General features: G+C 42.1%; 1 protein-coding gene across 5 annotated transcripts in view; it reads left to right on the forward strand.

Moving 5' to 3' along the window:
* The window catches only part of DIP2C (disco interacting protein 2 homolog C), a 371,845-nt gene that overhangs the window by 206,582 nt on the left and 140,851 nt on the right, over positions 1-24,412 (forward strand). For 4 of the 5 annotated variants that reach the window (XM_063125734.1, XM_063125751.1, XM_063125743.1 and 1 more), the window contains 2 exons: positions 11,643-11,714; positions 19,512-19,685. In XM_063125734.1, the coding sequence (XP_062981804.1) occupies positions 11,643-11,714; positions 19,512-19,685 (246 nt within the window). The remainder of the gene's footprint in view (positions 1-11,642; positions 11,715-19,511; positions 19,686-24,412) is intronic. The other variant, XM_063125759.1, reaches the window with a different exon arrangement.

The raw sequence follows: 24,412 nt of genomic DNA on the forward strand, positions 1-24,412 counted from the left end.
TCATACATACAGGAGCTCTGTGTGCACAAATGTGCTCTGGACTGAGTCGATATTTCATGTCTGGCCTAGATGCAATATAATGTTTCCGTTTTTACCACCATGAAAGAGTCATATTCATGTTGTAGTGGTCCATACATTTTGGGGGGCACAGTATGTTTAAATCATACATGTTTTTAAAAATGCTGCATGTCATGCCAGTGCATTCATAATCCTTAGCCATGGTTTTCTGACTTAACCTTGGTAAAGATTCAAATGAACAGCAATATCATGGTTCAGCTTGTCATACTAAGCTCTATCCCCAGTTGGCATATATAAGAAGAAACCAGTGAGACCTGCTTGTCACTTAGCAATCAGAGATACTGGAGAGGAAAGGGAAACTTTTATAACCATGGTTTGCTTAAGCAGATGTAATGCTTAACCATATATAAGGGAAGGGAGCATCAAATATTAGAATTATGTTCAAATAAGGCCATGCTGACAAAACTTATGTAAAAAACAACAGCAACAACCTTGGTTAAAGAAAGCAAACCATAGTTAAGTATTGTGTCTTCATGGAGCTAAAGTCAGTCACAGGAATTGTGTGTCACTGCCAGCTTTCTGTTAGAGGTCAATACTGATGATTTGTCGTTAGAACAGTCACTCCTTGTATGTGTTGCTGTTCTGCACTGGTTTACATTTTTCATGTTTGAAGGATGAAACACTGTTTACCATCCATTTATACATTGTTGGCTGCTGAAATCTATGAATCATCTTTATGGTTTTCTTCACATGTCTTCCACGTCAAAGTACTTGGGTCCTTTAATTACCTATCAAGAGTTTGTAAAGTGCGTCGAAATGTCATTGCACAGCATAGCACTTTGGTTATTCTAAGATAATTTATTTTAAAATTCCATATGAGAAGTCTTTAATATTGAATGTGGCATGACTATTTCTGGAGCAGTGGGGGCGAGAAATCAATAATAAGTTATAGGAGTCTTCCTGTTATTGTCTTGGCAGCATTCTCAAAACAGGAATTTCAACCATTGTCTTTGGAATTTGAACAAGAGGAATTTGAACAAGAACATAATAGATCTAAGTAGGTTAAGGAACAAAATATAGCTATAAACTATATTGGGAAAAACACAATCTTGCTGCATTGTAATATGATTTATTGGGAAAAACAGCTTAATTCTGATTGAATAATAGGAAATTTCCACTAGATAACCAAGTTTACAGATTTTCAGACATGGATATTTTTGTGCTTAAAAATTGAAAATGCAGATATCTGCAAACCTGGCATTGCACAGAGCTTTAGTGTGGATTGGGGGACGAAACCTTATAGTGCAGTGTTGAGCAATTACAAGACCAATGTTTGATTTCCATTTATTTTTCTTAAAGAGGAAATTGCTTTTGCGTTTGGCTAATATGCACTGTGGATCATTTCAGCACATTACATTTTGTGTTGCTCTGTTTGCATTGTCTTAATTATCCCTTCAGGTTTCCATAGTTTTCGTTAAGCAAGAATAATTGGGTCTGCTCCAATTTTGAATTTACGAGGTTAATGTGAAGCGATGTTGATGCATAGATCTGAACAGGGTCAGTGTCCAGGCACAATTAGGCCCATGCCCCAACAGTCCCACTTACAAGAGCACCCGCAAATTGCATAGAATTGTTTAAAAATTTAGTCCATTTTGGGTGACCATATGAAAAGAAGGACAGGGCTCCTGTATCTTTAACAGTTGCATAGAAAAGGGAATTTCAGCAAGTGTCATTTGTATGCAGGCAGCACCTGGTGAAATTCCTCCTTCGTCACCAGTGTTAAAGCTGCAGGAGCCCTGCCCACTTGACCAGATACAAAAGAGGGCAGGACTCCTGCAGCTTTAACTGTAGTGATGAAGAGGGAATTTCACCAGAGCACCCTAGACTTGCTCCATCTCTTCACCGTTGCAGTCTCCTTGTTCACCTGCCTCTCACCCTGGCCTTAAGAATGGTGGTAGTGAGAAGATGCAGCAGATGCCCTGCCTACTTGCTCACTCGCTCTCGGCTTGTCAAGGAAGCTAGCAAGTGGTAGCAATAAGAAACATAAGAACAGAAGAAGTGCCATGCTGGATCAGACCAAGGGTCCATCTAGTCCAGCACTCTGTTCACACAGTGGCCTACCAGCCATCGGCCAGAGATGAACAAGCAGGACATGGTGCAACAGCACCCTCCCACCCATGTTCCCCAGCAACTAGTGCACACAGGCTCAATGATGAGAAAGATGAGGAAGCTCAATAACAGCTGGTGACAATGACAATGAGAAGGCAGACTGACTGAGGGAAGAGACCCATGAAGGACGTTTTGCCAAAGGGACCTCCAAAACCTGGAGCCAGAACTGGTTCTGAACTCTTTTTCTTAATTGCGTTTTCTTTGTTTCTTACTAGTCAAAAATGTATGATTTTCTACAGGACATCTTAAATCAGTTTTTTACCTGGCAACCAACCCAGCCTGCACTTTTAGGCACTTCTACTTCCACAGATTAGGCGGTAACTTGGCTTTTGCCTCCAAATCAGCAAGGGAGCTCTCTGCATCTCGAGGAGGCGGTTCAGAAACTGTCTCTCCTGAGGGCCGAGGATCCCCTGATCATCACACAGGCTATCACACAGGTGCATATGCAAATAAGCTATTAAAATAAAACATGGAAAAACTCAAATATTTACACTCACGGTACTTGCAAAAAAAATCTGAATTGGGATCTGGCAATTCTCCAGCAAAAATGATGTCCACAAGTCTATTGATTGGCAACTGCCCCCACCCCCATTCAATTTGGAATTGTGCTCGGCCAATAGACCTATTGTGCTCAAAACTCTGTTCATTCTGAGCGCAATTTGGACCTCATTGTGTTCCAAGTAGTACAGTTGGGAGGACAAAGGGGTCTGAATCCCTTCTTTCAATGCCCACCCACCCTCTGGGGAGGCAGAAAAGAAAGCGAGGGAACCTCTTCAAATAGAGGACTGCCCCCTACCATTTCTCTAAAATAGAGGATTGTGCTCTGTAAATTAAGATACCTGGCAGCCCTAGCTGAATGAGATTTTTAAATAGCCACTGGGGCGATAAAAGACAGCTTTTTCAGCAGTTGCACAAAAAATAAAAAGATCTACACTTCAAAGATAACGCACTAGCCTTATAAAGCCATAAAGGAAAGAAAACAACATTACAAGTGATCCTAATGGCCATAAAATTCCAAAAATGGAAATGATTTGCTTTCATTACAAGAAGTGTCCGTTAAAGCTTCAAATAACGAAATAAACGTTGAGAATGGAAAGCTTCCCTGTTAAACTAGTCTCTGTTTACATTACAGTAATCCAGGCCATAAAAGCAGAGCAGTACAAATGCTCCTTTCTTAGGGAAGCTCTCAAAAGACTGATGGACCACACAGCGCTCCTGGTATAGAATATTTACATTTTGAGCAATGCGTCTGCATTCTAGCTTTCAGCCAGGGCCATGGCAATTTAGGTTCACCATCTGGTTGTCAAAATATTAAAAATTTTGATCCCGGATCTGATGGGTGTTTCCCCCTTTCGGTTTATGATCTTTGGCCTCAGTTCAATAAATTTTCTAAAAGAAGGCAATGCTTTGGGTGTGCTAGATGTGCTGAAGTGATGGAGCCTTTAAGGTATGTATAAAATTGAGTATTTGGGAAAGTGGTGGGTAGAGTTCAGGGTGTATAAAGTTAACAAATGTACATGAACTAAATCAACCGGCAAATTTGTGTTTGTACTTTGGCTTTGTTCCTCAAAATAAATTACATGATTGGTTCATAATACAGTTTAAAGTATTTTGTGCAGAAGGATGGGATATGTATGACTGAGGATACATTAATCAAGCTTAACATATAGAGGCATTTTAATATATGCTAGAATGCTATTTGGCTTTTATTAGCAACCAATGGACAGAAAAGGTTTTTTGCGGGGAGGACTTTTGGGTACATTTTTCTCATTAGCCAATATGACAAAAGGATAATAAAAGGTGGTTATCCTTTTTGTTCATTTCAGAATTATCTAAGTTTACTGTATATTTCAGAATTTGAAAATGCATCCCTTCCCATTCCATTTACCTACAGCTATTATCTGGCCAGCCTGTAGCAACAACAGGAACAGCAATAAGAATTGGTGCCTTTCGGGAGCAAAACTCAAATGCTTAAATGGGGTAAAAAAAAAACTTTGAAAGTCTGTCACCAAAGAACTTGAAAGTAATTGTGATCTACGTTATTGTCTGCAGTGGTGCTGTACAAATCCTACTAATTCCTCCAAACCCTTCAGTCCAATATTTTTCTTGTAAATACAGATGGGATTAGCTTTGCTGAACTGAAACAATATTAGATAATGTTGGAAAATAGTGCTGTGGTACTAGATTACACGTCTCTAATCCTAAAGTGTGAATTCAAATAACTAATTTAGGCACACCCATAGTTTAATATGTGCACTGTGTGGTTTTTTATGGTTTCCTCCCACTTAGATTACTCCCTCCAGCAGTAATCTAAAACAGCTTTTGAACCCTTTCCCAATTTCAGCAGTGGTTTGCCAAGTAGTTTGAGGGGTGAAAGGGGGCTTGTCTACAAACCCTGCACCTTATTAGGTGTGTGCAAGCTGGCTGTACAGTTCTTGGGCTGTTGGCCTGAGTGTACATTAGGCTGCAACATGCATCCGACTTGGTTGTGCTGCTTTTTTCTCCCCTCGCTCTTCTTCGACTTGCTTCCTCTCCAAACTGCAATCCCTTGTCTCCTTGTGTATTTTTGGAAGGGCAGACGGAGAGACGGTCTGCATCATCAGTGGGAGAAATCAGTGAGTCATCGCGCTCGTTTATGAGGAGCTTTGTTTCAGTCGAATGTCGCTTGCCAAGACGCTGACACTTGGATTTGAGTCATCAGCAACGAACAAGCTGTAAAGCAACTTGAATGTCTGGATATATAGAATGGGTTCGAGGGTGGGTGGAAGAAGGGGAACATTCACCTGTAACGTCCACAGCTTGGGTTACGGTTTTTGAGAGAGGTTGTGCTGGTATTATTATTGCACTGCCTACAAGAACCTGCATTTTCACCAAAACCATTTGTGTTCCGACTACACATTCTTGCCTGTAGGTCTAATGGAAAATTCCAGCTTCCGTCTTGTTCTTTATGTGTAGTTATTCAGTTCAACTGTTTGGGTTCAAACTGGAGCCAAAGCTAGGGTGGTGTTTCCCACATTTTTTATAGCTGATACACTTGATGTTTGAGTTAAAAATGGGGGCATACATTGTTCTTTCATTCTCTAAAAGTAAACCATGGCACGGATAAGAATTTACTGCTCTCAGAGGCTCCTTATACTGGGTCCTACTATTTTGTCCTTCTAGAACAGGGGCAAGAACATAAGAAGTGCTATGCTGGATCAGTCCAAGGGTCCATCTAGTCCAGCACTCTGTTCACACAGTGACCAACCAGCCTAGAAGGAGAACATGAGTGCAACAGCATCTCCCTGCCCATGTTCCCCAGTAACTCGTGCATATAGGCATACTGCCTCTGATACTGGAGGTAGCACAACAGGATGAATAGCCATTGGTAGCCTTCTCCTCCAGGAATTTGTCCAGCCCCCTTTTAAAGCCATCCAAATTGGTGGCCATCACTACAACTTCTGGAAGTGAATTCCATAGTTTAACTATGCTCTGTGTGAGGAAGTCCTTCCTTTTATCTGTCCAGTCAGATCCATGGGATGACCCCGAGTTCTAGTAATATGAGTGAAGGAGAAAAATGTCTCCCTAACCACGTTCTCCATACCATGCATAATTTGGTAAACCTCTATCATGTATAGGTAACCTTGTGCCATCCAGTAAACTTTGGACTATGGCTCCCATAATCCCAGATCATTTGCCACGTTGCGTGAGGCTGGAGTTATATTCCAAAACCTCTGGAGGGCATCAAGTTTCCTACCCCAGATCTAAACTGGTATTTTCTGCTCTGACTAGCAGCAGCTCCCCAGGTTTTCTCAGGCAGAGGTCTTTCACATCACCTACCTGCATGATTCTTTTTTAAATGGAGAGTCTAGGGATCGAACCTGGGACCTTCTGAATGCAAAGCATGGGCTCTTCCTGCTGGGCCTCCCTATTAAGATGTTCTATTACTGCTATTTGCCATTTGGGTTATGCACAGCACTTAGCCTGGAATTACTGTTCTAGGAACTGGTTCACATAGCGTATTACTTTACATGCTAGCAGCTCTGGCTATCCATGGGAATATACTCTTCATTTGTTATGCCTTCTTCAAACATGGTTGCCGGGAAACAGATTACACTCTCTGCAGTTCCTTCGTAGAAACTTCAGTTAGCGATAAGCGAAAGTGTACAATCTTGCCACCAATGATGAGTTTTATTTCCTTGTCATCCCTTTGAATTATAATTCAGTGCATTTCAGAAGAGCAGTTCTACAAAGACAAGAGGTGTGATGGAACATACACTCTGGCCAGTTGACGTTCTCCTTAATGGCTTTATCAGATGAATGCAGGATAGCTGTTTCCTCTTCTTGTGTGTACATGTATTTTAATAAATACCTCCCTCAGCAAGACCTAGCATATATACACTGGAGAGAGTAACCTGTGCTGCAGAGATACAAGTACAGGTGGTGGGTGGTGGAGTGCAATGCCACATCCTAAGTGCTGCATGCTAATGAGCAGCTAAGCACCTGCTGCCTTCATGCTCTTGTTGAAACTGAAATAAAAAACTCACTGAGTTGAATATGGCCGCAGAAAGGGGACTGTGGCTTTAGCTAGACCTAACTTTTAGCTTGCAACAGAGGAGGGAAGATCCCACGATCTGTTTATTACGAGCCCCCTCCTCTGACTACACGTGACACGCAATGATCTCAGCAGGAGAGGCGTCGCGTCTGCCATTTTTTTTTTAAAGAGGAAGGAGCACATGAATGCTCGTGCGCTAAAGGTAAGAGGGTTTTATTTTTTTAAAAAAATTAAATTCCTGCTCCTCCCACTCTACCCCTGATGGAGCACTGCGCCCCGTGCGTGGCTCCCGGCTCTCATGGAGCTGGGTCAACCCGTGGCAACAGGCCACACGTTCTGCGGGCTCAGCCCAAGACCGCGGTAAAAACCGGGGCCAAAGTGGAGAGCGAGATCCTGAGGCAAGGGAAGGATGATCCCTCCCTGATCCCGGGATCCTCTGTGCGTCATGTGGACACAGAGGGATTATCCCAGGGTTCGCCCTGGGATAAAGCCCCATCTAGCTAAGGCCTGTGTCACCATTTAGAACTAGGAATTTCCTCATTCTTCTAGGGTAGGTTAATTCCAGTTCTTCTTGACCAAATTATCTCAGAGGGTTATACTGCAGCCTCTTGCTCTGCTTTTGCATGTTTTCTCGTTACTGAAATGATTCATCTTGACTCAAGCTTTGCGTGTGTGTTTACACTCAAGTGTATTTACTGTTTCTGATTCTTACTCTTACCCAGACCTTAAAACCACATTTCAAAACATACACAGGGTGGGTTTAAATGAGACTGAAACAATATCCTAATAACTCTACCTCTTACTGCAACTTTAACTGTAAAATCTTTTAACTCTCCACACGTACTCTGCAAAGATAGCCACCATTTTGTTTCTGAAAGTCTTGGACTGCCAAGTAGAACTTCATTTTTCTTGTGCCGCAACACCTGTGTAGCCCAGATGTTTTGCATTACTTATTTATTTATTTTATTTTATTTATTTATTGCATTTCTATACCACCCGATAGCCAAAGCTCTCTGGCCACACTGGCTCGGAGTTGCTGTCCAAAGCATCTGGAGAGCTCCAGTTTGGGGAAGGCTCTTATCTCTACACTTGCAGGGATGAGCAGTGTCCCTGTGTAACGTAGACCTTTGGTTTGTTGTATGGAAAATTATTGTTGCTTGATGTGTTGAAAGACACATGTCTCGCGCTTTGCAGATTTATTAAACTGAAGAGTCTTTTCAACTTCAGTGGTGTTCATACTTCAATTTAAGCATGTCAAGGACAAAATTGCTTTTGCAAAATTGTACCTCGTGGCCTGTGGCTGGGACCCTTGGACTCTCTTCTGGGAAATAGGAGTGTGACACATTATGATTGGTTAGGCTTGGCCTCTGGATTGAAAAGGCCTGATGCAAATGCTAGGAGCCTTTCCTTCTATCCTTCTGTTTGCTGTATTTCGGGCTTCAGCTTTCGTAATCTAGCTTATAGGAAGTTTACGACTAGTCTTCAATAGGATTGCACGTCCCATGAAAGACCACATGTGCAGATTGAGTCCTCCTGGACTCCTCAGTAACTGGAGAAACTCAGGTAGTTGCGGTGACCAAGTGTGCATTTCACCAGCTTAGGCTGGTACTCCAGCTGCAGTTCTGTTTGGAGAGGATAAACCTTGGCCTTAGCTAGACCAGTGTTTATCCCGGGGAAAACCCCAGGATCGTCCCTGTGCATCCTACACTTTGGGCCCACTTTTTCTGCGATCTTGGGCTGAGGAATGTGTCACACTCCTCTGAGCCCGAGACCGTGGGACGTGTGGCCCGTTGCCGTGGCTCGAGCCAGCTCTGCACTCTGCCCATTGGTGGTAGGGTGGGGGGAGTGGGGGTAATGACTTTATTTTTTAAAAAAAGCCTTACCTTGCCGCACAAGCGTTCATGCGCTCCATCTTCTTAAAAAAAAATGGCGGGCGCAACGCCTCTCTTCCGGAGGTCACTGCGCCTTATGTGTAAATGAGGGCGAGATCTCGCGTTAATCGCAATGCAAGATCACCTCTTCTCCATCCAGGATTATCCGGTATTGTAAGCCTATGCGGCAGGGTCTTGCTATTTACTGTTTTACTCTGTACAGCACCATGTACATTGATGGTGCTATATAAATAAATAATAATAATAATAATAATAATAATAATCCGGTAGGTCTAGCTAAGGCCCTTGTCTCATTTATCCATGCCTTAGTGACATCCAGGCTGGACTATTGTGATGCTCTGTAGGTGGGGTTGTCATTGAAGACAGATGGTAAAATAGGGTGACGATATGAAAAGGAGGACAGGGCTCCTGTATCTTTAACAGTTGCATAGAAAAGAAAATTTCAGCAGGTGTCATTTGTATGCATGTCGCACCTGGTGAAATTTCTTCTTCATCACAACAGTTAAAGCTACAGGAGCTATACTGCAGCTATACTGTGACCAGATTTAAGAGAGGGCAGGGCACCTGCAGCTTTAACTGTTGTGATGAAGAGGAAATTTCCCCAGGTTCTCCATATATTCAAATGACACCTGCTGAAATTCCCTTTTAAATACAACTGTTAAAGATACAGGAGCCCTGTCCTCTTTTTCATATGGTCACCCTATGCATCCGGTGCAGAATGTGATGGCCCGAGTATTGTTGTGGATAAGGCAGTCATATCGTATGACACCTGTACCAGCTGCAGTGGTTACCGGTCAATTCCTGAGCCCAATTTAAAATGCTGGTTTAAGTTTAGCACTTTACTGCCTTAAACAGTTTAGAATTAAATTACTTGAAGGATTGCATTCACCTGTATCAGACTGCATTTTAATGAGTGACAGATTCCCTTCTCATTTGCCCACCTTTTATGACAGTTAAGTGGTCGTGAACGATAGAGAGGGCCTTTTCTGCATTGGCCCCATACCTCTGGAATGGATTGCCATCAAGGGTACGTCATTGCAAGCCTTTAGGAAAGCCATAAACACTTGCTTGTTTCCGTTGGCCTTTTCCTGGTGACATTTCCTGGGGTTTTAGCAGCAGTTTTGTTTTAGACTTTAGTACCATCTGGGCTAGATGTTTTATTACTGGTGTTTGTTGGTTTTATTGATTTTTTTTGCTGTTTCCTCATTGTATGCGTTCTTATCATATGCGATTTCATTGTGTAAGCCACCTGGGCTTTTGCCCTTTGAGGCAAAATAGAAATAAAGAAATAAAAATAAAGAAATGTGGGCAACCTGCAGCCCCCAGAGGACTTTAGTGTGGCATGCATGGGTGTCTGTATCCAACCCCCAGCTGAAACCACTTCCCCACTGCAAATTGCGTTCCCACAACCCAGCGCTCAGCGGGCTGTGGGAAGTGTGAATGTGATGGGTAGGTCAATACATAGGAATAACCCTCCGCACACACCTTCCTCTTTATCACTCTCTGTGTGTGTAAGAGTGGAGGGAAAGGCTGTGGGTTTGTGTGTGTGAGAGAGACTGGAAGGAAACAAGGGAGACACCCATCTTTGCCATGCCCATGGCCACTCCAATAACCCCACTCTCTGGAAAACCCTCCCTTGTGTGATTCGGGAGGCGGAAAATGTAATATTAATGCCTCCTAAAAACTTATCTGTTTAGACAAGCTATCCCTGGACTGTAACTTATTCTGGTTTAATGTAATTTTTAAAGTTTTAAGTTTTAATCTGGATTGTTATATTATGGTTTTAGTTGTTAACTGCCCAGAGAGCCTAGGCTGTTGGGCAGTATAAATATGTAATAAATAATAATGATGATGATGATGTATCCCACCCTAACGTAGGACATGAATTATGAATTGGGACAATAGAGCCTTTATGCTTGGATTAGGCAGTGTGGTACTCATGGGCACTATCGCAGCCTTGGATACTTTTCTTGGCACCTGCTGAGATGTCCCACCTACTTTTTATTTATTTTTATTTTTAAATAATGTTCCCTACTGGCAGCTTGGATTGCTTCAAATCAAAGCGAGGTCCTTTCCTTAGCTGCCCCCATCTCTTTTTCCCATGAGTGCCTCTGGGCCACACGTAGGGCCAGAAACTTCCTTAGAAAATGAAGATGGCAGAGGTGGCTGCAGGCCAGTCCGTTCATCTGTACCACGCCCGTTTTGTGGTGGTGTCCAGGACAATTTCTCAAAATGCCAAATGTGTCCCTGGGTCACAAAAGTTTACCTCCTCCTGCTTTCTTCTGTAGTGGTGCTGTTGCCCTGAAAAATCTTCCATGGATTGCTAAATCAGATTAAACCACATTTGTGACCCATGTTTAACCTTTGTGATCCATTATTGTGAGCAATATACTCAGCCGCCTATGTTATTATTTTGCTTTTCATGAGATTTGTGGAGTTCATTTTACCCATTCGAAAATGTATCCCAACCGCACCGCTGAAGGGATCTTTTTATAGTTGATCGTGGGAAGTAGGATGCGTTTGATGCTTTGCATTTTTGTCTTGAAGTAGTGCTTAAAAGCTCAGCCAAATGTTTATATTGTTATTTAAATAGTACCAAATCTTTTGTGTGCCCTTCATGCTTGATTAAAGAATCCCATTAATAGTGGGGGAAATGCTAATTGGTAATGTCTTTTGCCAGCCATTACCGGCCCAAGCATTCTATATAATCCACTGTTGATTAACTTAATGAAGGCTGATGTAGTTTTGTATGGCAGAATATCAGAACAACAATGCAACCCTCTGATTCTTGGACTCTCTTCAGCCGGTATAAAACTATGTTGGGTGTTTAGTTGCCAAAAGTGGCTCCAGTGTAAATTGAATTTTCGAGGCAGAATGAATGTAATGTACTTTCAATTGTTCATTCATTACAATCGTCACGACAAGCAGGCTGTGCTGCAGTGGCAAAGCGTACACCGCCTCGACTTGAGCAGCGGCATTGTGTCTTCATTCAAGCTGTTATTGATTTTTTCCTTTGCTTGCCTTGGCAGGTGACATCACGCAGAAGGGCTATGAAAAGAAGAGATCAAAATTAATTGGGGCCTACTTGCCACAACCTCCAGGTATGTAAAAATGTATGAACAATGCATGGAACTGTCATGCGTATTGATCACTGGGCCAGAATATTAATGTGTTTCTTTGGGGTTAAGTTTATCTGGGGCGCAAAGGAACCTATCGCTAGCATGCAATGTATGCAGATTACCCCCAGTGGCCAGTTTTTGTGTGCAAATGTATGTCTTCTTGTATACTTATATGGTCGATGTATGCTCTCCGTAATGTGTACCCCCGCAAATTGCATGAAATTGATTAAAAATTTAGTTCATTTTGGGTGACCATATGAAAAGGACGACAGGGCTCCTGTATCTTTAACAGCTGCATAGAAAAGGGGAATTTCAGCAGATATCATTTGTATGCACGCAGCACCTGGTGAAATTCCATCTTTATCACAACAGTTAAAGCTGTAGGAGCCCTGCCCTCTTTTGTATCTGGTCAAGATGGCATGGTTCTTCTGGCTTTAACTGTTGTGATGAAGAGGGAATTTCACCAGGTGCTGCCTGCATACAAATGACACCAGCTGAAATTCCCTTTTCTATGCAGTAGCCCTGTCCTCGTTTCCATATGGTCACCCTAGTTTAAAAGGCTAATGAAGGAAACTTTTAGGGATAGACACATAACATCTGAAATAAAGGACACCTGATAAAAGCAATATTTAGAAGAAGCAAAAGTGTTCTCTCCCCCGTGTCTTTTAATGGATCCTCAACTTGTAGATTTCCAGAGGTAGTTAGCAGCAGCAGACATGGACTGGTTGTGTTCTCATCTATGCATGCATCAAAAGGAGGTGGTGCCTTCCAGATGTGTTGGACTGCAGCTGCCATCATGCTTAGCCAACATGGCAAATGGCCATGCCGCCTGGGGATGATGGAACTTCTAGCCCCAATGGATAGAAAGGCACTGGGTTGGGTAAAGCTGATCTAGGCATTCTAGCATTTTAAAGCCCTTGGCCATGATCCTAATTCTCTTGCGTTGAAACAAACAAGCAACATCTTTAAGCAGAAGTGCAAGCAACAAGTGAGAAAGAGTTGGGATTAAATCAGCTTGCCAAGCACTAAGATCCAGGGACTTTGTGTGTGTGTGTGTTCTGTTTCACCCACATGCTCTGGCTGATTTTAGGGGAGAATGTATAAGACCTTCTACGACTGACCTGGATGGCTCCACCTTTTTGTGAGATGTCTGTAATCAAGATAAGGAGCTCTTGCCCTTATATAAAATAGAGATTTAGGCCAGGAATCTAAACATAATTAATGGAATTAAGTTCCATTTCAGAGGCATGATATTGAAGATGATCAGATGCTGGGGGCATATGGCAGGAATCATTTTGACCTGCTCCCTTGGGGTATCTAGATAGCCAGTATCAGAGACAAGAGTGGTGGGCTAACACACACGCACTCACCTATACAATGTTTGTGCTAATTTCGTTTGGAGAAAAACTGCCAATCACACTAATGGAAGCTTATCTTCCACTGCAAATAGCAGAGGAGCTTCTGCAGTTTGGATTGGTGCTGCAGCAAAAGTACAAAGGGTTAAAGCCTCCCCCACCCCTGTCCACCCACTAGGATCCCAACTGTGATCAGACCCCAACACCACCACGCTACTAGTTACTTTTTTAAAAGTCAGCCGCGCAATTGCTAATTGCACAAATGGCGTCTCATCAAGTTTGGTTCTCACTGTTTTTCTCTCTCTGGCCTAATCTACACCAAGCAGGATATTGCACTATGAAAGTGGTATATCAAAGGCAGTAGCCACACTGCTGCTTTATTGGTGGTATTGAAGTGCACTGACAACTGTTGGGGCCCATTGACACATTCCATATACCGCTTTAATACCGCTATATCCTGCTTGGCGTGGCTCCTGCCTTTTATATAGCCCTTTCATAACGCTTTCATAGTGCAATATCCTGCTTGGTGTAGATTAGGCCTAGGTCAGAAAACCAGAAATTGAACCATGTATTCTTAAAAAGAGTGGTGCCAGTGAGAAGTTGGAACAGTTTGAGAAATTGGGCATGGATCTTTAGCTCAACATTGCTCATTTCCTTGTTAGAACTGCCCTCTGGTGAAAGTAGTTGCCATTTTTTAAAATATAATTTTTATTATTTAACAACAACACATAATAAATCATATACAAACATAACATTCCTCTTATTTCTTAGCTATACGTTCTACTTCTTAACTAACTCACATTAATAAGTGCCCCCCACCCTCGGGATCTTATTCTAGTTTCCAAAATTTAATTGAATCTTCTGGCGGTGTTCCTCTCCCTTTTAACAATACATGTGTTAGACAAAGGTTCTTTGCCCAGGGACGAATTAGTTCTAGGAACAATTTCCATATCTCTTCAAAATCATTGTTTTTTATTATTCCCCTTCAAAATCAAATATTACATGTTAATTTATCATTTATAGCAATATCCCATATTTCTTTATACCAATCTTCTATATCATAATCTCCTTGAACTTTCCCATTTCTGGATATCATTAACCTTGCAGCTGTTAACAGGTTTGTTATTAATTCTTTTTCCATCTGATTACATTTAAGATTTCCATACATTGATAGTAATGCTACACTTGGTGTTTCTTCTAAATCCATTCCAGTTATTTCATTTATTTCTCTATACACCATTTTCCATAATTTTTGTACATGTTCACAATTCCACCACATGTGTATATACGTTCCTTTCTCCTGACGTCCTCTCCAACAAAGTATCAAGTTTATTTATTTATTTATTACATTTCTAGACCGCCCAATAGCCGGAGCTCTCTGGGCGGTTCACAAAAATTAAAAACATTCAAAGTATAAAACAACAGTATAAAACCATAATATAAAATACAATATAAAAGCTCAACCAGATAAAAACAGCAGCAATGCAAAATTACAAATTTAAAACACCGTTAAAATTTATTTATAGACTGTTAAAATACTGGGAGAATAAAAAGGTCTTCACCTGGAGTTCTCTTTATTTATTAAGTTTAATTTTATTGGAGTTAAATACAACCTCCAAATTATCTTATAATAATTTTTTTTTATCCTTACAGACATATTTTCAACACTCTTTGTTTCCATATCCTCCCCAGTCCTGTTGCTCTATTTTCTCATTCAAATCTGTTTTCCATACCATTCTAACAGAATCTTCTTGAGTTTCCATTTCCAATAATATCTTATATATTTCACTCATTAATCCTTATATCGATTTATTTTCTTCTTTTTCCCCTCATTTTGTAAGATCAAATCCTCAAATTTAGTATTCTTTCTGCAATCTCTATTATCCTTTAGCCATTTTTTGGTCCATTGTTCCATTTGGATACAATTGAACCATGATATATTTCCCCCTTTTAATTTTTCTTTTATTTCTTCCTTAGTTCCCATCTTCTCCATTCAGTCTCTTATTTTAAGTACTTTTTCATCTTTTAATTTCTTTACCAATCCGTCTTTTAAATTTTCAGGAAACTCCCGCATTACCACCGCCATGTTATTGGGGAAATGACTGGAACCAATTTCCTTTTATATATTCGCCATATTTCTAACACTTTCTTTAAGAGAGGGTTCGCAATTCCCCTCCTCCACTTTGAATTATGGTCCTTAAAGAATATATTTTCTAACTTCCAATCTAACCCTTTCCCCTTTTTTTCCTCTAACCAATTTAAATCTCCTATTCCTATTATACTCTCTATTACATATCTCAACTGATTTGCTACATAATATAATTTAATGTTTGGGAGCCCTAGTCCCCCTGTTCTCTGCATTTTGTATTATTATTATATTTATTTGTATCCCGCCTTTTTCCCAATGCTGGGCCTCAAGGCGGCCTTACAAAGTTTAAAATATACATGGTGGGGGGGAGGGAAACAAAACCATAAACAATTAAAAAAATACACAACAAAATTATAAGACATTAACGTAGATGGAGGGCTGGATTATTCTCCAAAGGCCTGCTTGAACAAAAAAGTTTTAGCCTGCTTCCATTTCCTTTTCCGATATCTTAATTGGTAACATTCTAAACAAAAAATTATTTTTTGGTAAAATTCTCATTTTTATCAACGCTATTCTTCCAAACCATGATACTTTTATCTTTTTATATTCCTTTAACTTTCCTCTTACTTCTTGCTTTAAACTATTAAAAAATTTCTCTTCCATATCTTCCCAATTTTTTGTAATCTCAATTCCTAAATATTTAATTGTTTCTTTTAATTTAATTTTTATTTCCTTCCCCCCCATTCCTTCTCTTCTACTTTGCTATAGTTAAACAGCATCACTTCTGACTTTGACCAATTTATTTGTAATCCAGTCATTTCCCCAAATTCCCTACCATTGAGGGACATTATTCTACTGCAGGGGTAGGCAGAAAGTAGATCCCCAGATTTGTGGACTTCAGCTCCCAGCATTCCTAACCACTGGTCATGCTGGCAGGGGCTTCTGGGAGTTGAAGTCCAAAACATTTGGAGATCTACATTCGACCCACCCTCTCATCTACTGTAACAACATATACACTGAGCAGTATTACTTTCAATTCCCCAGAAAAAGGTGGTATATACTAGGATAGCCTACCCCAATCTGGTATCCTCCAGATGTCTTGGACTGCATCTCCCACAATTTCCAGACAGAATTAGGGTAACTTTAAAATATACAAGCTGATGGGAACTTTTAGAATTTCATATAAAGACATAAGAAGAGCCATGCTGGATCAGACCAAGGGTCCATCTAGCTCAGAACTTCATTCATACAGTGGCCGACCAGCTGTTGACCAGATAAGGGGCCATAGTTCAGTGTGATAGAAGGTCCCATGTTCAGTCCCCGGCTTCTCCAGGTAGGGTGAGGAAAGGAATCCTTTCTGAAACCATGGAAAGCCGCTGCCAATCAGTGTCAACAATACTGGGCTTGATAGGCCAATGGTCTGACTCAGTATAAGGCAGCTTCCTATGTTCCTGGTCCACAAACAGGGCATGGGGACATCAGCACCCTCCCACTCATGTTCCCCAGCAACTGAAGTATATAGGCTTACTGTCTCTGACACTGCCTTATATAACATTTTGATAGTTAAAACATTTATATCCCGCCTGTTTTCCAAAGCATGCTAGGTGGTTCAAAACTAATACCATTTAAAACATCTTTCTATAACATAAACAGCAGCAGAAAGATACAACACACAGCAATGCTAGGAAGAATTCACCAATTTCCGAACAGTGATTAGTGAAGAAAAGAGACCCTTGACAGGTTCTCCGCCTAGTTCCAATTAAATTACATGAAAGTTTGATGTAAGTTCTATGGATTCCATGTTTTCTATGGGGAGCGCGGAATATATGCTTGTGCTAGTATTTATTTATTTATTTATTACACTTATATACCGCCCCCAGAGCTAGAGCTCTCGGGGCGGTTTACAGAAATTCTAAAATTGAGATAAAAACGAGTATACAAAATTCTAAATTCTAAAACACAGAACATACACACATAAAGCATTAAAAACCGTTAAAAAAAACACTAAACGTGTGGGTGATTAAGATGTGCCGCATAGCATTTGCTAAGGAATATCCGGTCCCCGTGTTATGGATTGGAAGGTAACAAGACCAATTCAGAACTAGGGACAGACTCATGGCCATTTCTCACCCAAAGTGGTAAACTTGTGTCTGGGCTTGTAGCCCTGCAGACTAGAAGTAGGTGATCACATCTACCTCCGTGCCGAATAAAGTAAAAATAAACTAAAATTAGGCTAAGATAGGCTAGAAGTCTTTTTCTCCCCTAACATCTAGTTTACGATTTTTAATGGAGGAGCATTTAATTTTGTGAGCACTGCACCTCTCGTTTTAAAAGTTAAGAGACTGCACTGAATGCACAAGTCCAACGTTTGTTTCTCATTATCTTGTTAACGTGCAGGAATTTTAGTAGGCAACTAATTTGAAGCAAAACATTATTGATACTTTCCCTCTTGCCCTGTTGCAGATACAGACTTGGAAATAACACCATTGAGATGTGGTTTAGACGTGCGTACGTCTACACATGGACTTACAATCAGAGCTGTGTGTTATTCTGCATTTTAAAAAATAAAAATTCTGTGCCAACGTAATCAAAAGTCTGTGTTGAGAAAAGCTCAATTTTGTGACCTATTTGCATTATGCAAATTAAGCAAACTTTTTTTTAATCTTACTTTGCATAATTTATTCTTCTGTTTTTGTTTTTTTTACCATTTTGCGTAATTTATTTTGCTTTGGCCAATCATGAGAAGGGGCAAGAAGATATGGAAGATTAGGCACCTCTCCTGGAAAACTTGTTCAACCACTGACCTCTTTTTCTCCTGAGTGATTAGCAAGATAGACATTAGCAAGCCTATATTCACAACTGCAAGGTCTAGAAACCCACCCTTTTAGAATAGAAGCCAAGATTTTTAAGGTGTTGAAATCTCCCCCCCCCCCATTAACACATTTAGCGGGGTTTCAGCAGAATTACAGCATCAATACAGCCTTGCCTGCTGTGTTTGCTGAAGCAAAAGTCGCTTGTATGTGGACATGTGAAAAGGACAAAGGGCCCCCCGTTACGATCTGTTATTTTATGGTGTCAACAAAATGAACAGATGTTAAAGTTACTATTAATAAATAGTAACTTTTCTTAGGGCCAGGAGGTCTTTAACGTATTTGTAATACTGTTTGTTTCTATATATGTGTCTTTGGTACTTTCCAGACAAAATTGGTGTTTTCATATGATGGGACTCACTCTCCCCTTGATGGGGGATTCTTGTTCTCCATGTGGGGAAAATAAAAGTCTTAAAATGCAAGCAGAGCTGCAGAATGGTGGCCTTCTCCTGCGACCTAGTCTAATCATTCACCACAATCTGTCCAGAAATACCAGCGTTGATAAAGTTTGGTATTTGATCTCGCAATTGAGAAAGAGAGAGAGGCCCTTTCTACACCTATGGGTGTAGAGGACCGGAGAGGGGGCGATCCCAGACTTACCTACTTCTGAGATCGTCACCCTGTGTCTAGACGACCATGTGACATCCTGGATGGGAGAAGGGACGTTGTGCGTGATGAGGGCACCATTTTATTTTAAAGGAAAAAGAGCTGGAGTGCACTTGTGTTCCAGCAAAAAATAAGGTAAAAAAAAAAAGGCCTGACTCTGCTCCCACCCCACCCTCAACTGCCCTGGACTCCCCCTGTCCCAGCTCCCTCCTTCTGATGACCCTCACTACTCGCAGGGAGGAGGGAAGAAGCTGGGACAGGTGGCCGCACATGTCCCGCGGTCTCAGGATGATCCTGAAACCGTGGGAGGAATCGGGTTTTCCTAGGGAGTATTTATCCCTGGGAAAACCTGCTCTTGTCCCCCACTGCCCCCCGGGAGTTCCTGTGCATCATTTGGATGCACAGGGACTTGGCCGTGACCAGCCTGCATTTGGGGGCTGGTGCAGAAACGGCCAGAGAGAGAGAGAGAGGGATTTTTTTAATCTTAAAAATAAAAATGGCTGAATTGCATGTAACCTTTTGGGTGAGATGCCTTTAACTTTTGCACAAATGTGACCACCAGATTGACAGTAAACCACAAGGCAGTTCCCCACTGTTCCAGCATCCAGGCCTCGTGCTGCTGCTTTGCTGAAATTACAAACACCAATGTTGGCAGAGTGGGAAATTAGTTATGTGGCTCCCTACTGTAGTGTTGTGTGTACGTGTGTGTGTGTGTGTGTGTGTGTGCTTGCGTGTGTACATGTGTGTGTGCCCGCGTGTGGGCACGCTTCACTGCATGGGGGCGGAAGCTCCATCCGTTGCTGTAACAAATGTAAAAAAACTAAACGTGATTTAATTAGTTTTTTTCGACTTGTTACAGCGGCGAATGGAGCTGCTGCGGTACGGTGTAGACTGCAGCACAGTGAAGGGGCCGCGAGAAGGACGCTCCGCACTAGCAACATTGGGGTCTGTGACATCCGGGAAGCAGCAGCTAGAGAGCGCTCAGCACCACACAGCACAGCGGCAAACCGGCCTCTGTTTTACTTTCGTTTTGGTGAGCACAAAAAAATACATCTACTTCTATATCTTACGTATTTTTCATGAGTCTGTTAAGAATATAATCCTTTGTTGAAAGGTCCTTGGGTGGCTAATGAACAGGTTTCCTAACAGAAGGCCACTTTTGAAAGTCCTAGAAGTGCAAAAACTACTTGCCAGCTTTTGTTTTCATAAAAAGCACCCGTGGCTGCGTGGATTACATGTGCACCTAATAGAAAAGCATGATCTCCAAATGTACATTCTGGCCACTGCGGCAGAACGGTGATAATTACAGTGTTTGACAAGTACCTTTACATGACATCTCAATGCCATTTCTCTAAGACCATTTCTGAGCCAGCATGTCTCTTCCCACCCAAGAACTAACTAGATTGTGGAAAAGAATGGAGGGAGGCAATATGTCTCTGATACATTTCTTCATTCCTCCCCCCTTCCCAAGGCCCAGTAGCCCAGCCTGGTTTTTTTACTCTGCTATAGAACAGAAGTTATGAGACACCCTTCTAAAGAAATTGAACACCTCTGCTCTTATTTTAGTGGACAGGAAGAACATGTTTATTACAGTGAGCTTTGGGGATGTCTTTTAACTGATTAGATTTGGGCTCAGTTCAGACAACACGTTAGTTCTAAAACCACCATTGAGAAATGTCTGAACTGAGCCTATGTGTTTTATAATGGCTTGCCAAGGCAGACTTTTTGGCCAAGGCGATATTAATTTTAAATTGATCTGTATTTAAAAACAAAAAACAAAACATACTTCATTTTTTGCTTTATATGGCTTTAATAGCCTGGCCTATCTCCTCTGAGGTGAACTGGCCATGAAGGGATGAAGTGGCTTGCCTATCTTCTGTCCCCACTGCAGCAGTGTAGTGGTAAATTTTGAAGTGGGGATGCTCATCATGACAATCTCAATAGCCATACTGTCATGACTAGGCCTGTTCCCCTTAGGCTGGGGGAAGGATTTTCAGGTGATCAATCAGAATCAGATTCTGAAGCAGAAGAGACAGCGCCAGAAACGTGGTAGCCTATGCGGGGAGTTGGGGAGGTGACTCTCAAAGGCTTTTCACCAGCTGGGAATGAACCTTCACCAGACCTTATCTCTGAAAACGTTAACAACACACAGTCTGTGGGAAATCAGTATTCTTCAGAGGGGGAGGGCACTTCAGGGCTAGCTGATCCCAGAGTCTGCCGCAAACTCAAACAGGCCGAGCTAAAGGAAGGGGAAAAAAGGTTGGCCCTGCTAGCTTCTTGCCAAAGGCTTCTTCAGAACCAATCTCCTTGAAGCATTCTGGGAAAAGTCTTTCCATTTTTCTTGAAAGGACAATTGTCACACTTAGAGTTTGCATAATTTTACCTAGAGGAAAGTTCCTAGAGGTTGGACTCTCTTCAGGTGGGAAGAGATGTTTATTGCCTGAATAAAGTTTTGTGGATTACATGACAGACCTCTTTATTGTCTCCCAATAAGGCGGGAGGTTTTGGGAAACATGACACATACCTGCAAAGAGATGGAGGCAGCTACCTTGAGCTGTACCAACAAACAATTTGTAGCCATTTTCATCTCCACAAGGAGCTGGTATTTTCTAAAGTTAATGGGTCTTAATAGCCCATTCACGACCAAATCACCCCAAAATACTTGGTATTCCAACAGGGAGCAATATATTCAGGCAAAATTTCTCCCAAGCTACTGTGAGGATCCCAACTAAATTGGGAATTCTGAGGGGGTGGCAGATTAGAAAGGTTCAGCATCTCTGCTAATCAGAAAATGGTGGTGCTGGGTCCCAGTAAGCCCTGAATTCACTGTTCCACTTCCCAGTGGCTGCCTGCCACCTCTTCATAACCCTTCACTTTATTATTATGTGTATGTGTTTGTTAGCCGCTTTGAGTATTTTTTAAAATGAAAAAGCAGGATAAAAGTGCCCTGAAATAAATATGAATGACTAAATAAGAGTGACTGAAAAATCCACAGGTTTGTGTTACTGAAATGCACAGACACCTGTATTCCACAACAGGGGTAGGCAGAAGTACGTTGGGATCTACTGGCAGCACAATCATTCAGGGGAGGCTTATGTAAAAAGATATGTTTTAACTGGTGCCTAAATCACACCACAGTTGGTGCCTCCCAAACACCGGGGGTGGTGGATTCTATAAGGTGGGTGCCACCACAGAGAAGGCCTTTGTCTCGGTTGCTGCTAGATGGCAATCTCTAGGTCACAGTACAACAAGTAAACACAGTATAGCAAGGCTCCTGGTGCAAGAAAACAGAGAAGGATATTCAGGGCTGGCCCAAAGGACAAAATGATGCCTGCCCCCATTCTATGTACAGAAGACAGCAGTGAAGGCTGGTGGTTTCGAAATCAGTGGGGCAGTGAATCCACTCAGGGTTTTCAGTCAGAACTCTAAAGGTGCAGATGTTCTGACTGTTTCACCACCCCGCAGACATTGGAGCCGCCAACCTCTGCTGGAAGCCAGACGGACTGGCAGTTAAATCTTATTTCGGCTCTGGTGATGGGATAGTGTCCTCCACCACACCTGAGGCAGTAGACGAGTTTAGGGGGCTCTGGACTGGTTGTGTGACATACATAGCTCCACCTCAAACATGGGGTAACAGTCAGGGACCTTAGGGGGGATCTGCTGGGAGACTGCCACCGCAGCCCCCTAGCAGCTGCCTGAGGTGATTGCCTCATTCTGCCAAATGGTAGGGCCGGCCCTGAGGAGAGTTATAGGTGATTTTCAAAGGACTATAGACGGAAATGGACATGGGCACATATATGCTTTGCCTGCAAATCTACCAATAAAGTTGGAGACCGGAGATGCCCACCCTAGTGACGCTGATTTCAGGCTTTAATTTAAAAGTATTGTGTGCAATGGTTCTAATTTGGGCGTCTTGATGTTTTTAGTTGGATGGGGATGGAACCAACAACACACACACACACACACACACACACACACACACACACAAATCAATTACATTCGGAAGGAGTATATTGGTTTCCATTCAAGCGGAGCAAAGTAAAAGGGGGCACCTCCAGAGGACTGCAAAGAGCATTTAATAGAAAAAGAGGAATTAAGATGCTAGAAAAGGTGGATGCAGATATGTGAAGTGGTTGCTGTTCCTCCATTCTCAAAGATCCAGTGAAACTGCCCCCACCCCCCTGTGTGCCATCCATGATCTACAATTGTCAGTAAGATAATCCTTACTCGAAATGCTACACTATCCTGTGCCCTCTTTCCAGCCCATTCCAATACAGGTGCTTAAGCTGCGTTCTATCTGATTTATCCCATTTTGCGGCTGTTTTGATCCCTGGCTTCCTTCCTCTGTTCTCCAGCTTTTGATGGTGTTTTCAGCGTAGGATGTATTGCAGCAAACAGCTGTAGGCGCTCGCTGTTCATTGCTTTCATGTCGAAGGTATCAACGACAACAAAGCCTTTCTCTTAAGTCCCAAGGAATAAAAATTCCTTATGACTCAGAGGGGAGAAAGAGATTTTTATTTTTATTTTACGAAGAGCGTCGCTTGGAGTTAAGATGTGAAGCTCTCTTTTCAGAACTAATATAGGATGTAGGCCAGCCTTCTTCTTCCCTCTAAGTGTGTTGGACTCCCAACTCCCATCATTGCCAGCCATGTCATCTGAGGATAATGGGAGATGTAGTCTTAACACATCTGGAAGGTGCCAGGCTGGTGTAGGGTAATACACAGGGATGTATGTGTCCGGAAGAGTTTCGTCAACTTAACAGTCTTTTAGCATTTAAGAAAGCTATAAAGACTGATCTTTTCCCGCAGGCCTATCCAGTGAAATTTTAGGATGCTTTTAGGATGTTTTAACAATGTATACTATGTTTTTAATCAGTATTTTATACTTACTGTTGTTCCCTACCTCAATCAAAATGGAGAGGTAGGTAAGAATTATTATTATTATTATTATTATTATTATTATTATTATTATTATCCCTTGCGTTAATGGGGCCTTTACAGCCACCACTGGCGCAGCGGGGTGAAGTGTGTGATATCTGGAGGCTCTGGAAATTGCTCACTTCCCCCGTTACGTTAATGACGGCCATAAAGATCCAACTAACACAAGGGTAAATACATACCAGTGTATTCCCCTACACCAGCCTGGCACCTTCCAGATGTGTTACGACTACATCTCCCATTATCCTCAGACGGCATAGCTGGCAATTGGGGGAAGTGCTCCATTTCTGGTGGAAATGGCTCACTTCCCCCCGCTGTGTTATTGGCAGACGCTATTAACGCAGGAGGGGAAGCACGTGATTTCGGCAGCCAGAACGGGCAGCTTCCAAGTGCTCACAGGTGATTCGCAAGCACTTGAGGGTGGGTCTACACTTGTGCCAAGTGCACCTGACTGGGTTGAGGAGCTGGACATGTGTGTGTTTGTGTGCGTCCGTCGGCCTCCCAGTTCTGGTTGGATGCTTGTGACAGCCCAAAGTGTAGTGTAGAACTAATAAAACACAGGGATGTGAAAAGTGGAGGTCTCCAGTCCACTCCACCTTGAACTGAGTAGGTGGCTTTAGGTAGGGTGACCATATGAAAAGGAGGACAGGGCTCCTGTATCTTTAACCATTGTATTGAAAAGAGAATTTCAGCAGGTGTCATTTGTATATATGGAGAACCTGGTGAAATTCCCTCTTCATCGCAACAGTTAAAGGTGCAGGAGCTATACTAGGGTGACCAGATTTAAAAGAGGGCAGGGCACCTGCAGCTTTAACTGTTGTGA

The sequence above is a fragment of the Elgaria multicarinata genome, chromosome 1 (assembly GCF_023053635.1).
Source record: "Elgaria multicarinata webbii isolate HBS135686 ecotype San Diego chromosome 1, rElgMul1.1.pri, whole genome shotgun sequence".
Classification (NCBI taxonomy): domain Eukaryota; kingdom Metazoa; phylum Chordata; class Lepidosauria; order Squamata; family Anguidae; genus Elgaria; species Elgaria multicarinata.